The sequence below is a fragment of the Lithobates pipiens genome, unplaced genomic scaffold (assembly GCF_037356315.1).
Source record: "Lithobates pipiens isolate NorthernLeopardFrog02 unplaced genomic scaffold, aLitPip1_a1.2 Scaffold_16, whole genome shotgun sequence".
NCBI classification, from domain to species: Eukaryota; Metazoa; Chordata; class Amphibia; order Anura; family Ranidae; genus Lithobates; species Lithobates pipiens.
This window is the reverse complement of record NW_027507748.1, coordinates 387,462,251-387,477,992: the sequence shown is the minus strand read 5'-3', so window position 1 is coordinate 387,477,992 and position 15,742 is coordinate 387,462,251. Positions and strand designations below refer to the sequence as shown.

General features: G+C 43.8%; 2 protein-coding genes across 4 annotated transcripts in view; one reads left to right on the top strand and one right to left on the bottom strand.

Annotated features, from left to right (window-relative positions):
* The window catches only part of VKORC1L1 (vitamin K epoxide reductase complex subunit 1L1), a 96,336-nt gene that overhangs the window by 8,495 nt on the left and 72,099 nt on the right, over positions 1–15,742 (bottom strand). The window lies entirely within an intron of this gene.
* The window catches only part of GUSB (glucuronidase beta), a 63,222-nt gene that overhangs the window by 40,842 nt on the left and 6,638 nt on the right, over positions 1–15,742 (top strand). For 2 of the 3 annotated variants that reach the window (XM_077482265.1, XM_077482267.1), the window contains 2 exons: positions 3,263–3,398; positions 14,168–14,327. In XM_077482265.1, coding sequence (XP_077338391.1) covers positions 3,263–3,398; positions 14,168–14,312 — 281 coding nt within the window. In that variant the 3' untranslated portion in view covers positions 14,313–14,327. Of the gene's footprint in view, positions 1–3,262; positions 3,399–14,167; positions 14,328–15,742 lie in introns of those variants that run through there. The other variant, XM_077482266.1, reaches the window with a different exon arrangement.

The window sequence follows — 15,742 nt, the reverse complement described above, 5'->3', positions numbered from 1 at the left end:
AACTATATATTAAATGCACAAAAACAGGTAATCAAAACTTTTTAACAAAAAAAGGGCTAACTTTACTGTTGCTTTAATATAAAAAAAAAAAAAAAAAACAGTGCATTTTTCCCAAAAAAATTGCGTTTGAAAGACCTCTGCACAAATTCCGTGTGACATAAAATATTGCAACAACTGCTATTTTATTCCTTAGGGTCTCTGCTAAAAAAAAAAATCTATAATTTGTGGGGGGTCCAAGTGATTTTCTAGCAGAAAATATAGGATTTTTACTTGTAAGCAACAAGTGTCAGAAAAGATTTAGTCTTTAAATGGTTAAACTGAGAACTCTACACACAGGGTTCAGTTTATTCATAAGTGTAAACATTGTATCTCTTTGCTGTTTTCTTGGCAGATTACCCAGAGAGGAAATAAGACACTCCACTGAAGACTCAGGCAACTTACACTGACTTCTATTACAGAAGTAATTTGCAAGTCGCGCTGAAGTTATAATCGGCCTTTTTATCAGCACAATCGGCTGATGCCAATTAATTAAAAAAAGCCAGATATATCGGTCGACTTCTGTTTATGAGGGGCTAAATTTTTTAGAGCCAATCGTATCCAGGGTCTCCACGAGGACGACAGAGTTCATTGTTGTTGAAATTCATAAACCGCAAGATCTGCTCATATCCTGCCCTGGTCATGGAGGCAGAGAACACGGGCATATGGTAAATTGGGTCAGTGGACCAATATGACCGCCACATACCCATTTTAACTATGCCCATGTTGAGGGATAAGCGCAGAAAGGTCTTAAATTCGGAAACCGTAGTTGGTTTCCAATCTCTGGCAAGGGAGGACTGGGGATTAGCGGTGATGACTTGACCAGCAGATCTTCAGCGAAAAACAGCGACTAAAAATCAAGTGATGTAAAATCAACTGTTTCCACCTGAATGCTGGTTTGGCCAGTGAATGGGGGAAGTACGGGTGCTGCAGAAGTGGTGTGTTCCCAATTAGGATTGGTGAATGCAGCAGGAAGGGCACTAGGGGCTTGACGGGCCTGTCTTTGTCTTCTTGGTGGCAGCGGGACACTAGTTGTGCTTGCCACCTCGCCAGCTTAAACTGCACTTATAGGACTCGCCATGTCTCCACATGTTACTACAGTGCTGGTTTGACTACGACCAGGGTGTACTAGGCCACTGGAGGATGCGTGGCACTAGTACTTCTCTGCTCCATACAAGAGCCCTTGCAGTTCTTGCACCTCAACAGCAGAAGAAGATCGGGGTCTGGTACTCCTGACCTTGACGGGGACCACAACTCCGTCGTCAGAGCTATCTGTCATGGAGCCGCTGTCCTCTACAGGATCGTATTCTCAGGCTGAATCTGACAGATGAGTTACTTCCTCTTCACTATCTGTCATGCTCCGAAATGTGTAGGCCTCTTCACTAGTGTACCTTCGATTTGCCATTTTGGGCTCTAAATTTACAGGTACACTAGTGAGACTCCGCAGGTTAAAAAAAAAAAAAATCCCCTAGGCTGTCAGCAGCTGTGTCAAACGCTACCAAAAAAACTGTTTTTGACTCTGCGAACGCTTCAGCTTTGTGTTGTGTTTTGTAAGTGACAGTGATCGATCGATACTGCACTTGGGTGGGCTGCGTGGAGGGGCAAAACGCAGGTGCCAGCAGGTATCTGGGCTGATCCGGCTAACACTGCGTTTTTGGGAACCCTAAATTCCTGGGGACGCTAGTATAGATTTGATCAGATCAGATATTGATCCGTTCAGATGCTATACCACTAAGGGAGGCGTACGCTGCCTGGGGTGACTCAGACTCTAACTGACCCTAAAACCTAACTGATATCACCTGCCGGGCGATCAGGTGGTTAAACCTTTATTCGGTAATAAACGGTGGGTATAAAAAATAAACTAACCAGCGTCACCCTTAACACTTATATGGTGATCACTGGTGAAAGGGTTATCTAGGGGGCAATTGGGGAGTTAAAACCTTTTATTGGGGGTACCTGAGGCTATCAAAAGCTGACTGTGAACCTAAATACCTACCTGGCTAACCAGCGTCACCTGTGACACTAATACGGCAATCAGAAAAAAGCAATAGGGGATGTAAGGGTTAACTGGGGGGGGGGGGGTGATCAAGGGGTTAAACCTTTATTAGGGGATATCCTAGATCTAAAGGGGCCTACCACTAACTGACCTAGCACTTTTATAACACAAAGGACACCAATGCAGTAATCCGTAAAAAAAAAAAAAAAATATATTGCTATTGGTGTCACACTGACAGGGGGTGCAGGGGAGGGTTAATTGTGCCTGTGTAGTGTTGGTGCAGACTCGCTATGACGTCATCTCTCCTCCGGCGCCAGAACGCAAAGGCTGCACGAGGAGAGAGGACATCACTTCCTCTGCTTCTGATTCGCCAGGAGCGATCGTGAGGGAGAGGCCATGAATCGGTGGCCTCCTCAGGACGGATCGCTCCTGGATTGATGCGGACTGCCTCCAGCACCGGGGGGGGGGGGGGGGGAAGAGTAACGTACCCTTATACGTTACTCTGCCTGCCCGTGCCATTCTGCTGCAGTATATCTGCGTGAGGTGGTCAGCAAGTGGTTAATCTGAAAGTTTTATAATCACTTTAATTTTCAGTTTTAACAGGAGTGTATTATTTACAAAGATGGTAAACTTATAAGGATAGAAAACACTACTGTTGCACTTGGAGGCTTAGGTGTGGAACAAAGCTTTGTAAGTGAAAAAAACTGAAGTCAGCTGCTGCATAGGTGCCTGACCTTGTCTTGCTCCGCCCCGGTCCACTATCAGTGCCCCCAAATTTCCATGCACGTTTCTGCTACATGAGAATGTGGAAACACACCTAAGTACCAGGTATTTGTAGGGGAAGACAGAGATGAGAGCAAGTACCTTTTTGGTAGCTAGATGCTGTCCATAATTGTGCAGGGCATGTACAGGGAACCTCTGTATCATTCGTGTTTTGTAAGTAAACAAATCATTTTCTGTACAACAGTTTTAGCCTATTGCTCTAAGTCTTCAGTAAATTGTTTTTATAATTCGAATGCAACAACTGTCCTTTCTATTCATAAATTCTTCTGAAAATGTGTCCTGTGTATTGCCAGTCTTAGTCACTATGCCCCTATGTTGGTGAGTACGCCTTTATTAGGAACATGACCACTACACTATACTTTTAACAGGATACAGTTACAAAGTTGCAAGTTTAAAAATGTAACCTGTTGTCATTATCTATTGAATAATTTTATTTTCCCACCTCAGGCGTTACAAGAGTTGTTGGCAACAAAAAAGGCATCTTTACTCGCCAACGACAGCCAAAAACATCAGCTTTCATTCTGCGGGACAGATACTGGAAACTGGCCAATGAAACTTGGTATCGCTACCAACCAAATTCTAGGTATTAAGTGGTTTCCCTTTATAATATTTAATGCTTTCAGAGCCTGCCATAAACTGGCTTACAGAATTCCTGCCTACTGAGGCTGACTACTCGACGATTACTCCAGCTGGTATTGTACTGAAATGTTTACTTCCCAGCCTTCCAAACCACAATGCAATTGTTACATAAAAAGACTTGTGATACAAAAGTGCCTTGAATGTTTAAAATTGCACACAATGCAATACTTTTGCAGTATATATTATGTACATAATTATTACTGAAGGACACCAATCCTACAATTCATATTTGTTTTTCTAACATAAGAGATTAAATTTTTTGGATGTTGATTCTTCTAGTATGTATATGTAATTTAGTAAATTACTTTTTGATTTTTGCTGAGGTTGCTTTTGGCATCTGCATTAGATAATTATGCACTTAACTGAATCAATCGACAATGTTTTGATGAATAAAATTTTTATATATTGAAATTTTGTGTAATTTAATTTAATTTTATAACTCATTTTGTACTCGGGTTTTCAATGCTGATAAAAAAAAAAAAATAGTTTTAGTAATTTCTGTGATGACCATTTGACATAATTGGTAAGGTTGAATAAAGACACTGGTCTGTTCAGTTCAACCTGTATGTCACTGCTGTTTTCAATATATCTGTACATTTTTTTTTTGTTTTTATTTATCGAAACTCTATGCTGACAACACCAATTGAAGGTGTTCCACATCCTTACCACTTTAACAGTAAAGAACACTGTACACAGTTTAAGAATGAACTGCCTCTTGTCCAACTTTGTTGCGTGGCTGTAGCTGTCTTCTTTCGAGACTTGTATATTGCTATCATGTCCCCTCATAAGCAACTCTTCTCCAGGGAGAATAAAGATATTTTTTGTAGTCGTTCCCCATAACTGTGGTCCTCCAGCCCCTTATTGCATACACACGATCGGAATTTCCGATAGAAAGTTTTCCGTCTGGAAAATTTAGAACATGCTATCAATTTTTGGCTGGCGGAAATTCAGACAGCTAAATTCTCCATTAAATTGGAGCATACACAGTCGCATTTTCTGATGAAAAGCTCTGTGTGGTATGCTGATCTGGTATGACTTCTTGCATACATTCTAGGCTCTGCCAGACTGTCCAGATCATGTGTCTCAATACCTGATTTTTTTTTTTTTGGCTTTACAGCATGGTTGTTGATGCCCAAGTTTTGAGGGACAGAGGCATTTCCAAAAATGGTATCCCTATGATGCTCAGGGCTAGGAATTACACTTCTAGCACAGTCTATCATTTACCATGGAAGGCATCTAGGCTTTCACCCCAGGAGTTTCTCTGTGTCCTGGATCTTTTCTTTTCTGCAGATTGTTCTTACTGCTGTTTGGCTAGATCTTTGCTATTGCTATTCCACCATGGATTTGAATCTGGTCCTTTTTGTGCTTTAGAAGCCCTTGTTTGAACCTACCAAAAACACCCCTCACTCTACTTTGCCTCACAAGGTAGTTTTTCTTCTTGAGATCACCTTGGCTAAATGAGTTACTAAACACTCAGCTTTATCCTGTAAGGAACCTTTTTTTTTGGTCCTACATGGGCACAAGGTGGCTTTTTAGACCTTCCTTCCTTCTTAGGTTGTCTGTCTTAGGCTCTGTTCACACATACTGCAGCAGCAGCAACTCACAGCATGGGGTCTGGTATGTCCTTGTACACCAATTCAGGTGCGAATCAGGTCCACATTTTTGCCTGACTTCGCACCTGAAGCAGACCAGAAGACGCATGGGACCCTTCTTCAATGCAGACCGCGGCCGTCCGGAACTGTGTGAGAGCTGTACACAGTCTCCTGTCATGCAAATTTCCCTGCATCCAATTTGCATATATGTGTGAACCCAGCCTTAATGTGGTTCTTAATTCTAAACTTCTTTTTTTATTTTTCTTAACCTTTAATGCATTTTCTCTGCCACTTTTTCAATCAGCAAGATGGCATCACTTTTGCCATTCCGAATGGGTGCAGGAAGGCTGCCCCAGCGTCTAGTTCCACCATTTCTAGGTGGCTAAAAATAGGATTTTTTTATAACAGCTTACTAGAGATGGCCTTGCGGTTCGCTGCAAACTTTGCTCGTTCGCGATTCGCCAAACCGGTGGACTTCTGGCGCTGCTCGCGGTGGACATATGCGTTTACATTGTGAAGAACTTTGACCCACATTCATGTGTCGTGGGGTACAGGACAGCCAATTGAGACATTTCAGCACATGGACATACCCCCACCTTATAAATAGACTGATCTGGTGGCCATTTTACATTCTGTCTTTTGTCAGTGTAGGGAAAGGAGGCTGTGGTGAGAAGGGACAGTCAGTCTAATCACTAGCTATTACTATTAGGTCCACAAAAGTCCTTTTAAGGACTGGCATAGGTGTACAGTGTGTATATATATATATATAGGGTTGTAATATACTTTCTTTCAAATATAGAAAGTATATTATACTGCACTGCTGTGCTGCTGAATGCTGACCGATTCTGCAGCTGCCTTTTCTCAGTGTAGGGAGGGACAGTTTGGTGTTTGGAGCAGGGACAGTCTGCAATTCACTAGCTACTAGGCCCACAAAAGGTCATTTTAAGGACTGGTATAGGTGTACAGTATATAGGGTTGTAATACACGTATAATATACTTTCTTTCAAATATAGAAAGCATATTATAGTGCACTGCATGCAGTGCTGCTGACCGATTCTGCAGCTGTCGTTTCTCAGTGTAGGGAGGGACAGTTTGGTTTTTGGAGCAGGGACAGTCTGCAATTCACTAGCTAGCTACTATTAGGTCCACAAAGGTCCTTTTAAGAACTGGTATAGGTGTACTATTTGGTGTGCAGTATATAGGGGTGTAATACACGTATAAAATATTTTCAAATATAGAAAGCATAGTATAGTACATTTCCACTGTGCAGCATTGACACTGCTGAGCGGTTCTACAGCCATACTACAGAGATTGACTAATGCAATTAGAAAAGAGTATAATTGGTGTGATAGACCAATCGCCCCCCAAAACGACAGATTGAAGCGGGGTGTTGTATACCTTCTTCCACATATACTGCACTTCACTAGAGACTTTTGTCACAGGGTCATTTAAAAAATGACAGGCAGAGGAAGAGGCAGGCTCTTCCGCAGGGGTGGTAGGGGTAGGGCAGGAGCAACAGGCTTGAGCCAAAGTGGGAAGTTGCAGAAGGTGCTGGCGTCGGTGCTCGCTCTCCATCGCGGTGCTGGCGTCGGTGCTCGCTCTCCATCGCGGTGCTGGCGTCGGTGCTCGCTCTCCATCGCGGTGCTGGCGTCGGTGCTCGCTCTCCATCGCGGTGCTGGCGTCGGTGCTCGCTCTCCATCGCGGTGCTGGCGTCTGTGAGGGAGAAAGCAGCGGAGAAGCCAATCGGCAGGCAGTGCCAGCACTATGGCTGAGGATCAGCACTGGACTGGCACCTCCGGACCACCACAGTGGAGCCCTGCATAGGTGGGGGGTAAGGGCCAGGCAGAGGGAGGAGTCAGGGGCTCAAGCACAGGTTGGGACACTGCGCTGCCCTGACTGTGACACTTATCTCCTGCACCCTCTTCATAGCCGGGCCTGACGTTGCCTCTCCTCCAAAGCCTTCATGAGCTCCTGAATTGTCAACATTTCACAGATTAAAAAAAATAATGCTTGTCGTTGTCGAGCCCAGATTCACTTAATACTTTTGTTATGTTAGTGTCCATGTTGTGGGACTGTGTGCACAGCTAGTAAGTATTTTGTGGCTGAAAATATGACCTGGAGGTTTTTAAGGTTCGCCTGCCATTAAAGTCAATAGGGTCCGCCACTTTTGGCCATGTTTGCAAAACATCCCGTCGGAAGTTCGTCCATCACTACAGCTTACCTGTCAAATCCTTTTCTTGGAGTACATCACGGGGCACAGAGCCATAGTAATGACTATATAGGCCACCTTTAGGTGATGGAAATTGGCAGACCCTAAGACAGGAAGTTTACACCCTATATAACCCCTCCCATTACTGGGAGTACCTCAGTTTTGTAGCAAAGCAATACACATGTAACCAAAGAGGGGAGGGATCTCTGTGTCCTGTAATGTACTCCCAAGAGAAGGATTTTACAGGTAACTTGTTATAAATAGCCTATTTTCTTTATCATACATTACGGGACTCAGAGCCATACATAGTAATGCTCTGGTACATCCCATATAGTTATCTGAGGGGAGGGAGACAAAAAAAAAATAGGGTGCTATCAGACTTGAGGAGCTATACTGCAGCACACTGCTCCCAAAGGCATTATCCTTATGCATTTTTACATCCACCTGATCTAATCTAGTGAATGTATGGACTGAAGACCAAGTTGCGGCCTTGCAGAATTGAGCCATGGAGGCATGGTAATGCACTGCCCACAAAGCACTAACAGACCTGGTTGAGTGCACTTTTGTAACGACACCCCAAGTATGAAAGGGGTTAAAGTTGTTTAGGACATTCCATACCCAACACAAAGGCAGCTACCAAACACTCCAATCATCTGAAGAAACCCACACAAATAGTCTCTCTCTCTCTTCCCCCCCCCCCCATGAGACGAGGCTCCGTGTTGAGGGTCAGCAGGGAACAGACTCTTTATTTCAAGCACATGTTATACAGATCCCACTTCCAAACACTCTCCACCCCCCACCCTTGGAAAACGGGGCGGGTTAAATTGTCCAATGACAATGGACACACAGGCAGGTGTGTTTAACTTCTCATCAGTAAACGGTCTAAGCAGGGGGCCTGCTGGAGGAACCCCCCCCTCCCTCTTTACTCACAGCAAGACACTTACACATCCCATAATAGTTGAGGCAGACAGCCACACTAGACAATAGAATACAGTCACAGCAAATAGTACACAACATAATGAGACATTGTATATACAGCATTGAGTATGACTAGCACAGATCAGGGTGGGGTTCTCATTCACCCTGTGCCCCTATCAGTGACTCCAGTCACAGCTTTGATTTGAAAAGGTGGAATCCTCCTCTTCAAACCATAAGCTTGAACAATTGCCAAATCCACTTAGAAATGGTAGACGTTGCTGCTGCCTGTCCTTTCCTAGGACCTTTAGGCAGCACGAACAAAACATTTGTTTTTCGAATCCGAGCAGTCGCTTTCAAGTAGATTTTGACTGCTCTCACTACATCCAGTGAATGAAGCAACTTTTCCTCTGTAGAACAGGGTTCTGGAAAAAAGGAAGGTAGAGCAATATCCTGGTTTAGATGAAAAACGGACACTCCCTTCGGTAGAAAGTTAGGATGAGGACGCAATACTGCCCTATCCTTGTGAATAATTAAATATGGCTCTTTACAAGAAAGAGCAGCCAACTGATACCATTCTTGCAGAAGATATGGCTACCCGAAAAACTAGCTTCCTTGTCAAAAGGACCAAGAGAATATGTCATATCGGCTCAAAAGGCTGTTTCTGTGATAGCAACAGAATTAAATTCAAGTCCCAAGGGTTCAGGGTTGGATTAAACGTTGTATTACGCCCTGTAAAAAGTTATGGACCAAAGAATGCAAAGCAAGGGGTTGTTGAAACAATACCAATAACGCCAAGACCTGGCTTTTGATAGTACCCAAGGCCAGCTTCATCTCTAACCCTATTTGTAGAAAGGCAAGGATTCTACCAATGACCTACCTTCTGGGATGCCAACCTCTGGGTTCACAACAGGAAACCTACCTTCAAGATTCTATAATATACGACTATGGAAGCTGGCTTTCTTGCATTAATCAAAGTAGATACAACTGATCCTGACATCCCACGCTTCCTCAGAATGTGGGTTTCAATAGCCAAACCATTAAATTTAGCGCTTGTAAGGTAGGATGGAATACCGGACCCTGCGAGAGCAGGTCCGAACGTGGTGGAAGGGTCCATGGGTCCCCTACCACCATCTTTACGATCTCTGCATACCAAGATCTTCTGGGCCACAAGAACCACCAACTTCCTTTCCTGCTTGATCCTGTGAAGAAGTCGTGGAAGCAGCAGAATACTGAAGGGAATGCATAAATCGGTGAAAACTGATCCCACGGGGTCACCAAGGCATCTGTCCCACATGCTAGCGGATCCCTTGTTCTTGACACAAAGTTGTCAATCCTTTTGTTTTACCTGGATGCGAATAGGTCTATGTCCGGGATCCCCATCCCCCATCTCTTGCATATTGCCAGGAAGATATCGGGTGAAGGGACCATTCCTCCAGGAACTACTGCTGGTGACTCAAATAGTCCGCCTGACAATTTTCAATTCCAGCAATGAAGACTGCCGATAGCCAAGGAACATGATTTTCTGCCCAAGCTAGGATATGATTTACCTCTCTGGGCCGCAAGACTTCTTGTGGCGCCCTGGTAATCGAGATAGGCCACTGCCGTGGCATTGTCGGATTGGATCCTGACAGGACAATTCTGTAATCTGAATGTCCAGGCCCTCAGGGCCAAGTGTGCTGCCAGAATCTCTAGAATATTGATGGGCAAATTCCTTTTGGATCTGGACCACCTGCCCCGAAAGGCTGGTGCATGCTGTTACCACTTTGCATGTGACTGGTAAGAAGGATTTCCCCTTCTGCAGATTCTTGGTTAACCACCAATGGATGCTCTGGCACAGCCGTGGAGATGGATGCATTGGGAGGTCTAAGGCTTGGACATTTTTGTTCCAAGCGGATAGGATACTGCGTTGCAGCAGTCTCTAATGAAACTGAGCATAGGGAACGGCTTTAAACCACCATCTTCCCCAACCTCATGCAAAGGCGAATAGGAGGGTCTCTTTGCTCTGATGACCCGGACAAGCTCCTTTTATGGCACTGATGTTTGCTTGTGGCAAAAATACTCTCTCTTCTGGTCTGTATCTATGATCAGACCCAAAGTATTCTAGCCTTCTTAATGGTTTTAAAGGAAGATTTCTCTAGGTTGAGAACCCACCCTAGGCTTTGCAGTAGTTGACCAAGCTTTTGTCTAAGTGGGCTACTGACCTGTCTATCAAGAGCAGGTCGTCTAGGAATGCAATAACTGTTATACCCAGAGGAGGGGCTAGAATTTGTGAACACCCGGGGTGCAGTGGCTAGACTGAAAGGTAGAGTGACGAACTGAAAATTTCGTTTTTCTACCTCGAAACATAGAAATTTCTGATGAGCGGGAAAAATAGGCACATGCAGGTATGCATACTTGATGTCGATTGATGCCAGAAGCTCTCCTCCTTGCAGGATGGAGACTGCTGACCTGATTCCATGCGAAACAAGCCGATATTTAGGAATCGGTTCAGATCCTTGAGATCTACAATGGGTCTAGCATCCCCATTTTGGTTTTGGCACCATCAAGAGGTTTGAATAAAACCCCAACCCCTGCTCTTCCATAGGAACCTTCATGATCCCTCGGAGACAAAAGCCGGTCTAAAGCTTCAAAGAGAGACTTCTTTTTCTCTGGATCTTTGGGGACATTTGACCTGAGGAAACGGAAACTCCCGGAACTCTAGTTTGTAACCCAAAGCTACTGCGAAGAGCACCCATCTGTCCCGAAATTCTTCCTACCAGACCCTTGAGAACTGCAGAAGTTGTCCCCCCCCTCCCCCCACTTGCGCAAGGAGGGGGGGGGGGGGCGCCTCTTCATAAAGAGGCCTCAGCATTCTGCTTTGTAGGTTTCCTTCCCCAGGACTTCTGTCCCTGGGGTTGACCCTGAGATTTACCCCTTGAATCTGACGGCAGACGCCGTCGCGACTGTCTGGAGGCTGACGTCCCTGACCCTGCAGAAAGAGCCCATTTTTTAATGAAGGGCGTTTATTACTTTCTTAATTGGCAAAAGGGTACTTTTTCCACTTGAAATTTTATGGATGTATTTATCCAAATCCTCTCCAAACAGCCGTTCACCATGAAAAGGAAAACCATCCAGGAGTTTTTTGCATCGTGCTTCAGCTGACCAATTTTTCAATCATAAGATCCTACGCATATGCACAAATACAAGCTTCATGCGTGAAGCCTGAAGGACAGAATCTTTAATAGTGTCAGTAGCAAAACATAATGCCCCTGGTAGCTAAATCCCGTGCCTGTTGATCAGGGATGACCTTGAGCATCTGTCTCAACTGGTCCTTCGAGAATTGACATACACCTATTGCCACCACTGCAGGTTGGATTACTGTTCCTGCCAAAGAAAATTAGCTTTTTAACAGGAATTCCAATATTTTATTGGTTGGATCCTTAAGCATTTGAGCATTGTCTACCGGACAAGTTACATTTTTATTCAGAGGGAATAGCTGCATCAGTTGCTGGTATATTACATTTTTTTTGTGAATTTTTCCCCCATAGGATAAAGTGTAGAGAAATTTTAAGAAGGGAGAACATGTTTAGCTGGGTGATCCCACTAAGAATACATGAGGCAATGGATGGACAGGAAAAGCATGCATAGCCTAGGGCAGTGATGGTGAACCTTGGCACCCCAGATGTTTTGGAACTACATTTCCCAAGATGCTCTTGCACTCTGTAGTGTAGTGGAGCATGATGGGAAATGTAGTTCCAGAACATCTGGGGTGCCAAGGTTCACCATCACTGGCCTAGGGAGACTTTAGGGAACCCAAAGAAGTGGGTTTTTTAGCTGATTAATTTAAAGGTAGCTTAAATGTGGAGTGAACCATTTCTGTCAGCGACTGCACCAGCAATTTTTCAGATTGTGAAGCTGAAAAAGGCTCTTCCACAAATGATTCTTCAAAAGAGGAGTCAGCCTCCTCCCGGTCCCCTCAGGGGGCCTCATCCTCTCCTGCCCACAGATCCTTTGCTTGAGGGTCCTGGGCAGTAGCAGGGGACCTATCGTGATTTCTCCCGTGCTGCCCCACCAAAGCTGAGGAGAAAACATCCTCAGTAATGTAGACGGGCTGAAGTGTTGGAAACAGTTGCAACAATTAACAAACACGATGGCTCACCTTGATCAGCTACTGGATCTTCAGGGGGTATGGCTTTGCTAGGGTGAGACTAGGGTCCTCAGAAGCCTGAAAGTGATACCTTTGGTCCCCTCTTTGAGGATTTTTATGTCCCCTTCTGGAATGCATAGTCCTAAGCACAAATGCAGAGATACTTTACAAGGAAAAAATGCACCCACTGCTGAGCAATAGTTCAGTAATTGTTACTGCTATTATGCGCTCAGCCTGATGCAGAGTAAATGTGCCTTGGGGAATGCCTGTGTACCACACTCACATGCCCAGGATGGTTTCAGTGTCCCTCTGTTAGTCCAAATGAGACTGACAAATGGAGCTTTCTTTATATACTAATCTGCCCTGCGCTGTGACGCCACGCTAAGCCATACCCCCTTACTTCCTCACTACTTCCCTCTTCTTTTTCAAAAAGTGATTTCCACCCACACGCAGGCCTCCAATCCGATCAGCATGTGGGGTGGGGGGGGGGGGTCAGAGGAGGAGAGCACAGGGGAGAGAAGAGCTGCCACCACTGAGTGCGGTGGAAAGGGGAGCGGAGAGGCAAACCACCGGACCATACAGCATCACCCCTGCCTGCTCCAGGAGAGGGGAGGAAAAAAAACATTCCCCGATGGAGAAACTTCAGCCACCTACCTTATCCTGCCGCAGGGTTCTGTGGTACAACCAAACAGATCCAATCTTTGCCCATCATGGCAGGGTCCGTTAAAAAAAACCTTCAAGGACTGGAGTCCCTTTTTATTCGGGTTCCACTGCCTGGGTCCGTATAGTACCCTGTCAGTAAGCTTTTTGGCACTGCAATCTGGCCAAAGCACTGAATCCACAGGGTCCAGCTCTCAAAAGAAGTGTTGCAGACAAAACCTTGTTTCTTGTAGCATGGGGCCTGGGTACCAACCACCTTGACCTCAATGGCACTTTGGATGGATCCAGTTGCAAAGGCTTGCTCCAGCAAGGAATACTCCAGTGGAGCCTCTGCCTAGCACATCTTTACTCATGACCAACACCTAAGACACTGGTGAAAAACAGAGGTACTCCCAGTAATGGGAGGGGTTAGATAGGGAGTGAACTTCCTGTCTTAGGGTGTGCTAGTGTCCATCACCTAGAAGTGGCCTATATACCCATATAGTTATTACTATGGCTCTGTGTCCCATGATGTACGATAAAGAAACAGACCATTGTGCAAGCTTTTAGACACAGGGATTAGGTTCCCCCCCCCCTTCCCAGTCAAGGTTAACTTTGCCAGGGCCATGAGTGCATGTTAGGCGTTTCAGCATTAAGCCTCTGTTTTTCTGGTTTGTAAGGCTGTCGCTTGGTTCTCAGTTCACTTTTTTTTTTTTTTTCAAATTTTACCATGGGAATGATTTGCCTGATCTGATGCTAGCTTTGGGCGTAAGGTCCTTTAGGTGGTTCTTTGAGCTGCAGGTGCTCCTCTTTTCTTAATAGGCATTGAAGCTCTTAGTTAAAAAAAAAATAGCTATAGTTTTCACCCCCTCAGTTGGACTGCTTTTCCATTTCCAATAAGTTTGATTTCCTGTGTCCATGAATAGATGTAAAAGTCAATTGAATTTTTGTACTTGCTGTAAATTTTTCATGAAGGACATAGAGCCTACGCCCTGTTTTCAATCATACCTTTGGTACTGCTTTTCTATTAAACTGAGGCATGCAGGTGCCATTGTCTCATCCTGTACTTGACAGTATAACCCAAAGGTTTAAGACTATTAGGTAAGGATTTTATGGTGGGTACAAAATCCTATTTTTGACGTTTTAGAGTAGGAAGCGTATAAAGCCAGTAGTTTATTTTAGCTGCTTGGGTCATACTTGAGAGATTTGCTTGGCTTCCTATTTTTCAGGACAGAAAGAGAAGACAGGTGGATTTATTTTGTTTCCACAGGGTGGAGAGCTCTTATACAGTTAGCAGCAGAACAGGTATGCACATTTTTCCCTCCTTTTTCTGTCTCGGTGGCAATGATCACAAGGACAAAGAGTAATAAATAATCTACAACCCTAATTCCAAAAAAGTTAGGCCGCTGTGTAAAATCTACATAAAAATAGAATGCAATGATTTGCAAATCTTATAAACCCATATTTTATTAACAATAGAAAATATCAAATGTTTCATCTAAGAAAATTTACAATTTTAAGGAAAAAAAATTGGATATTTTTGAAATTGAGGGTAACACAAAGCTAACAAAAGTACAACCCCAGTTCCAAAAAGGTTGGAGCGGGGCCATGTTTACCACAGTGTAGCATCCCCTCTGTACAATACTCTGTAAATGGCTGAGAACTGAGGTGACTAGTTGCTCAGGTTTTGGGAGAGGAATGTTGTCCCATTCATGCCTGATCATATACTCTAAAGTCTAGTCTGGAGAAAGCAGTGCATGGTTGCCATATTGATATATTTAAAGTCTTTGCAATGTTACGTCAATGAACATTATTCTGGAATTTGACAATTTTTAGATGCAGCTTTTCACAAATTGGTGAAACGCTGTCCATCTTCAGAGACACTCTGACTCAGATGCACTGTTCATACCCAATCATATTACAGACCTGTTGCCAATTAACCAACTGGGTAGCAACACGTCCTTCCAGCTCTGCCTTAGTACCACTTTGCCAGTTTTTTGTTGTCCTGTTCCAAATTTTTGGAGACACTTGCTGCCATCAATTTCAAAAAGTATTTTTTTTTCTTAAAATTGTATATTTTCGCAGATTAAACATTTAATATGTTTCATATTTTCTATTGTGATTAAAATACATTTGTAACATTTTTGGAAGTGGGGCTGTAGTAGAAACACAAACAGAAATAAAAACAGAGTTATAATCCTTCCCTACTCTATCCAAAACTTAAAAAAAAGAAAAGAAAAAAAAAACCCCAGAAAATTGTATACTACCCTTTCTCAAAATGTTTTTTTTTTTTCCCCTAGTACAGCTTACGACTGGATATCTTTAAGCATTTAAGCTCATTTGCAGTACCCCATTCTTTGTAACTATCACCACAAGGATGGAAAATGTGTATGCTAGAGGTGCAGACCTGATGGACATTCATGACTGTTACATAGCTGCTCAATTGTATCACTTCAAATATTGGTTTCACTCTACTGGTAAAATCCTTTGGTTAGATATAGAGATAGCTCTAACACCAGCCCCAGATCTACACACACTCTAGTAGATCTCTGGCTCCTTGTTGAATTATAAACTTTACTGTTACCTACTAAAGCAGTGTTTCTCAACTCCAGTCCTCAAGGTGCCCCATCAGGTCATGTTTTCAGGCTATTATTTAGCACAGGTGATTTGATCACTTTCACTTTGTACTATACACCTGATCAGTTATCTTTGTTTTCCCCGTCAAACATCGGGTCCTGCTGGCATGAATGTAGTTACTGTACATTGTGGTCTTGCAAATTGCAGTTAAGCTTCTGGTGGAAAAT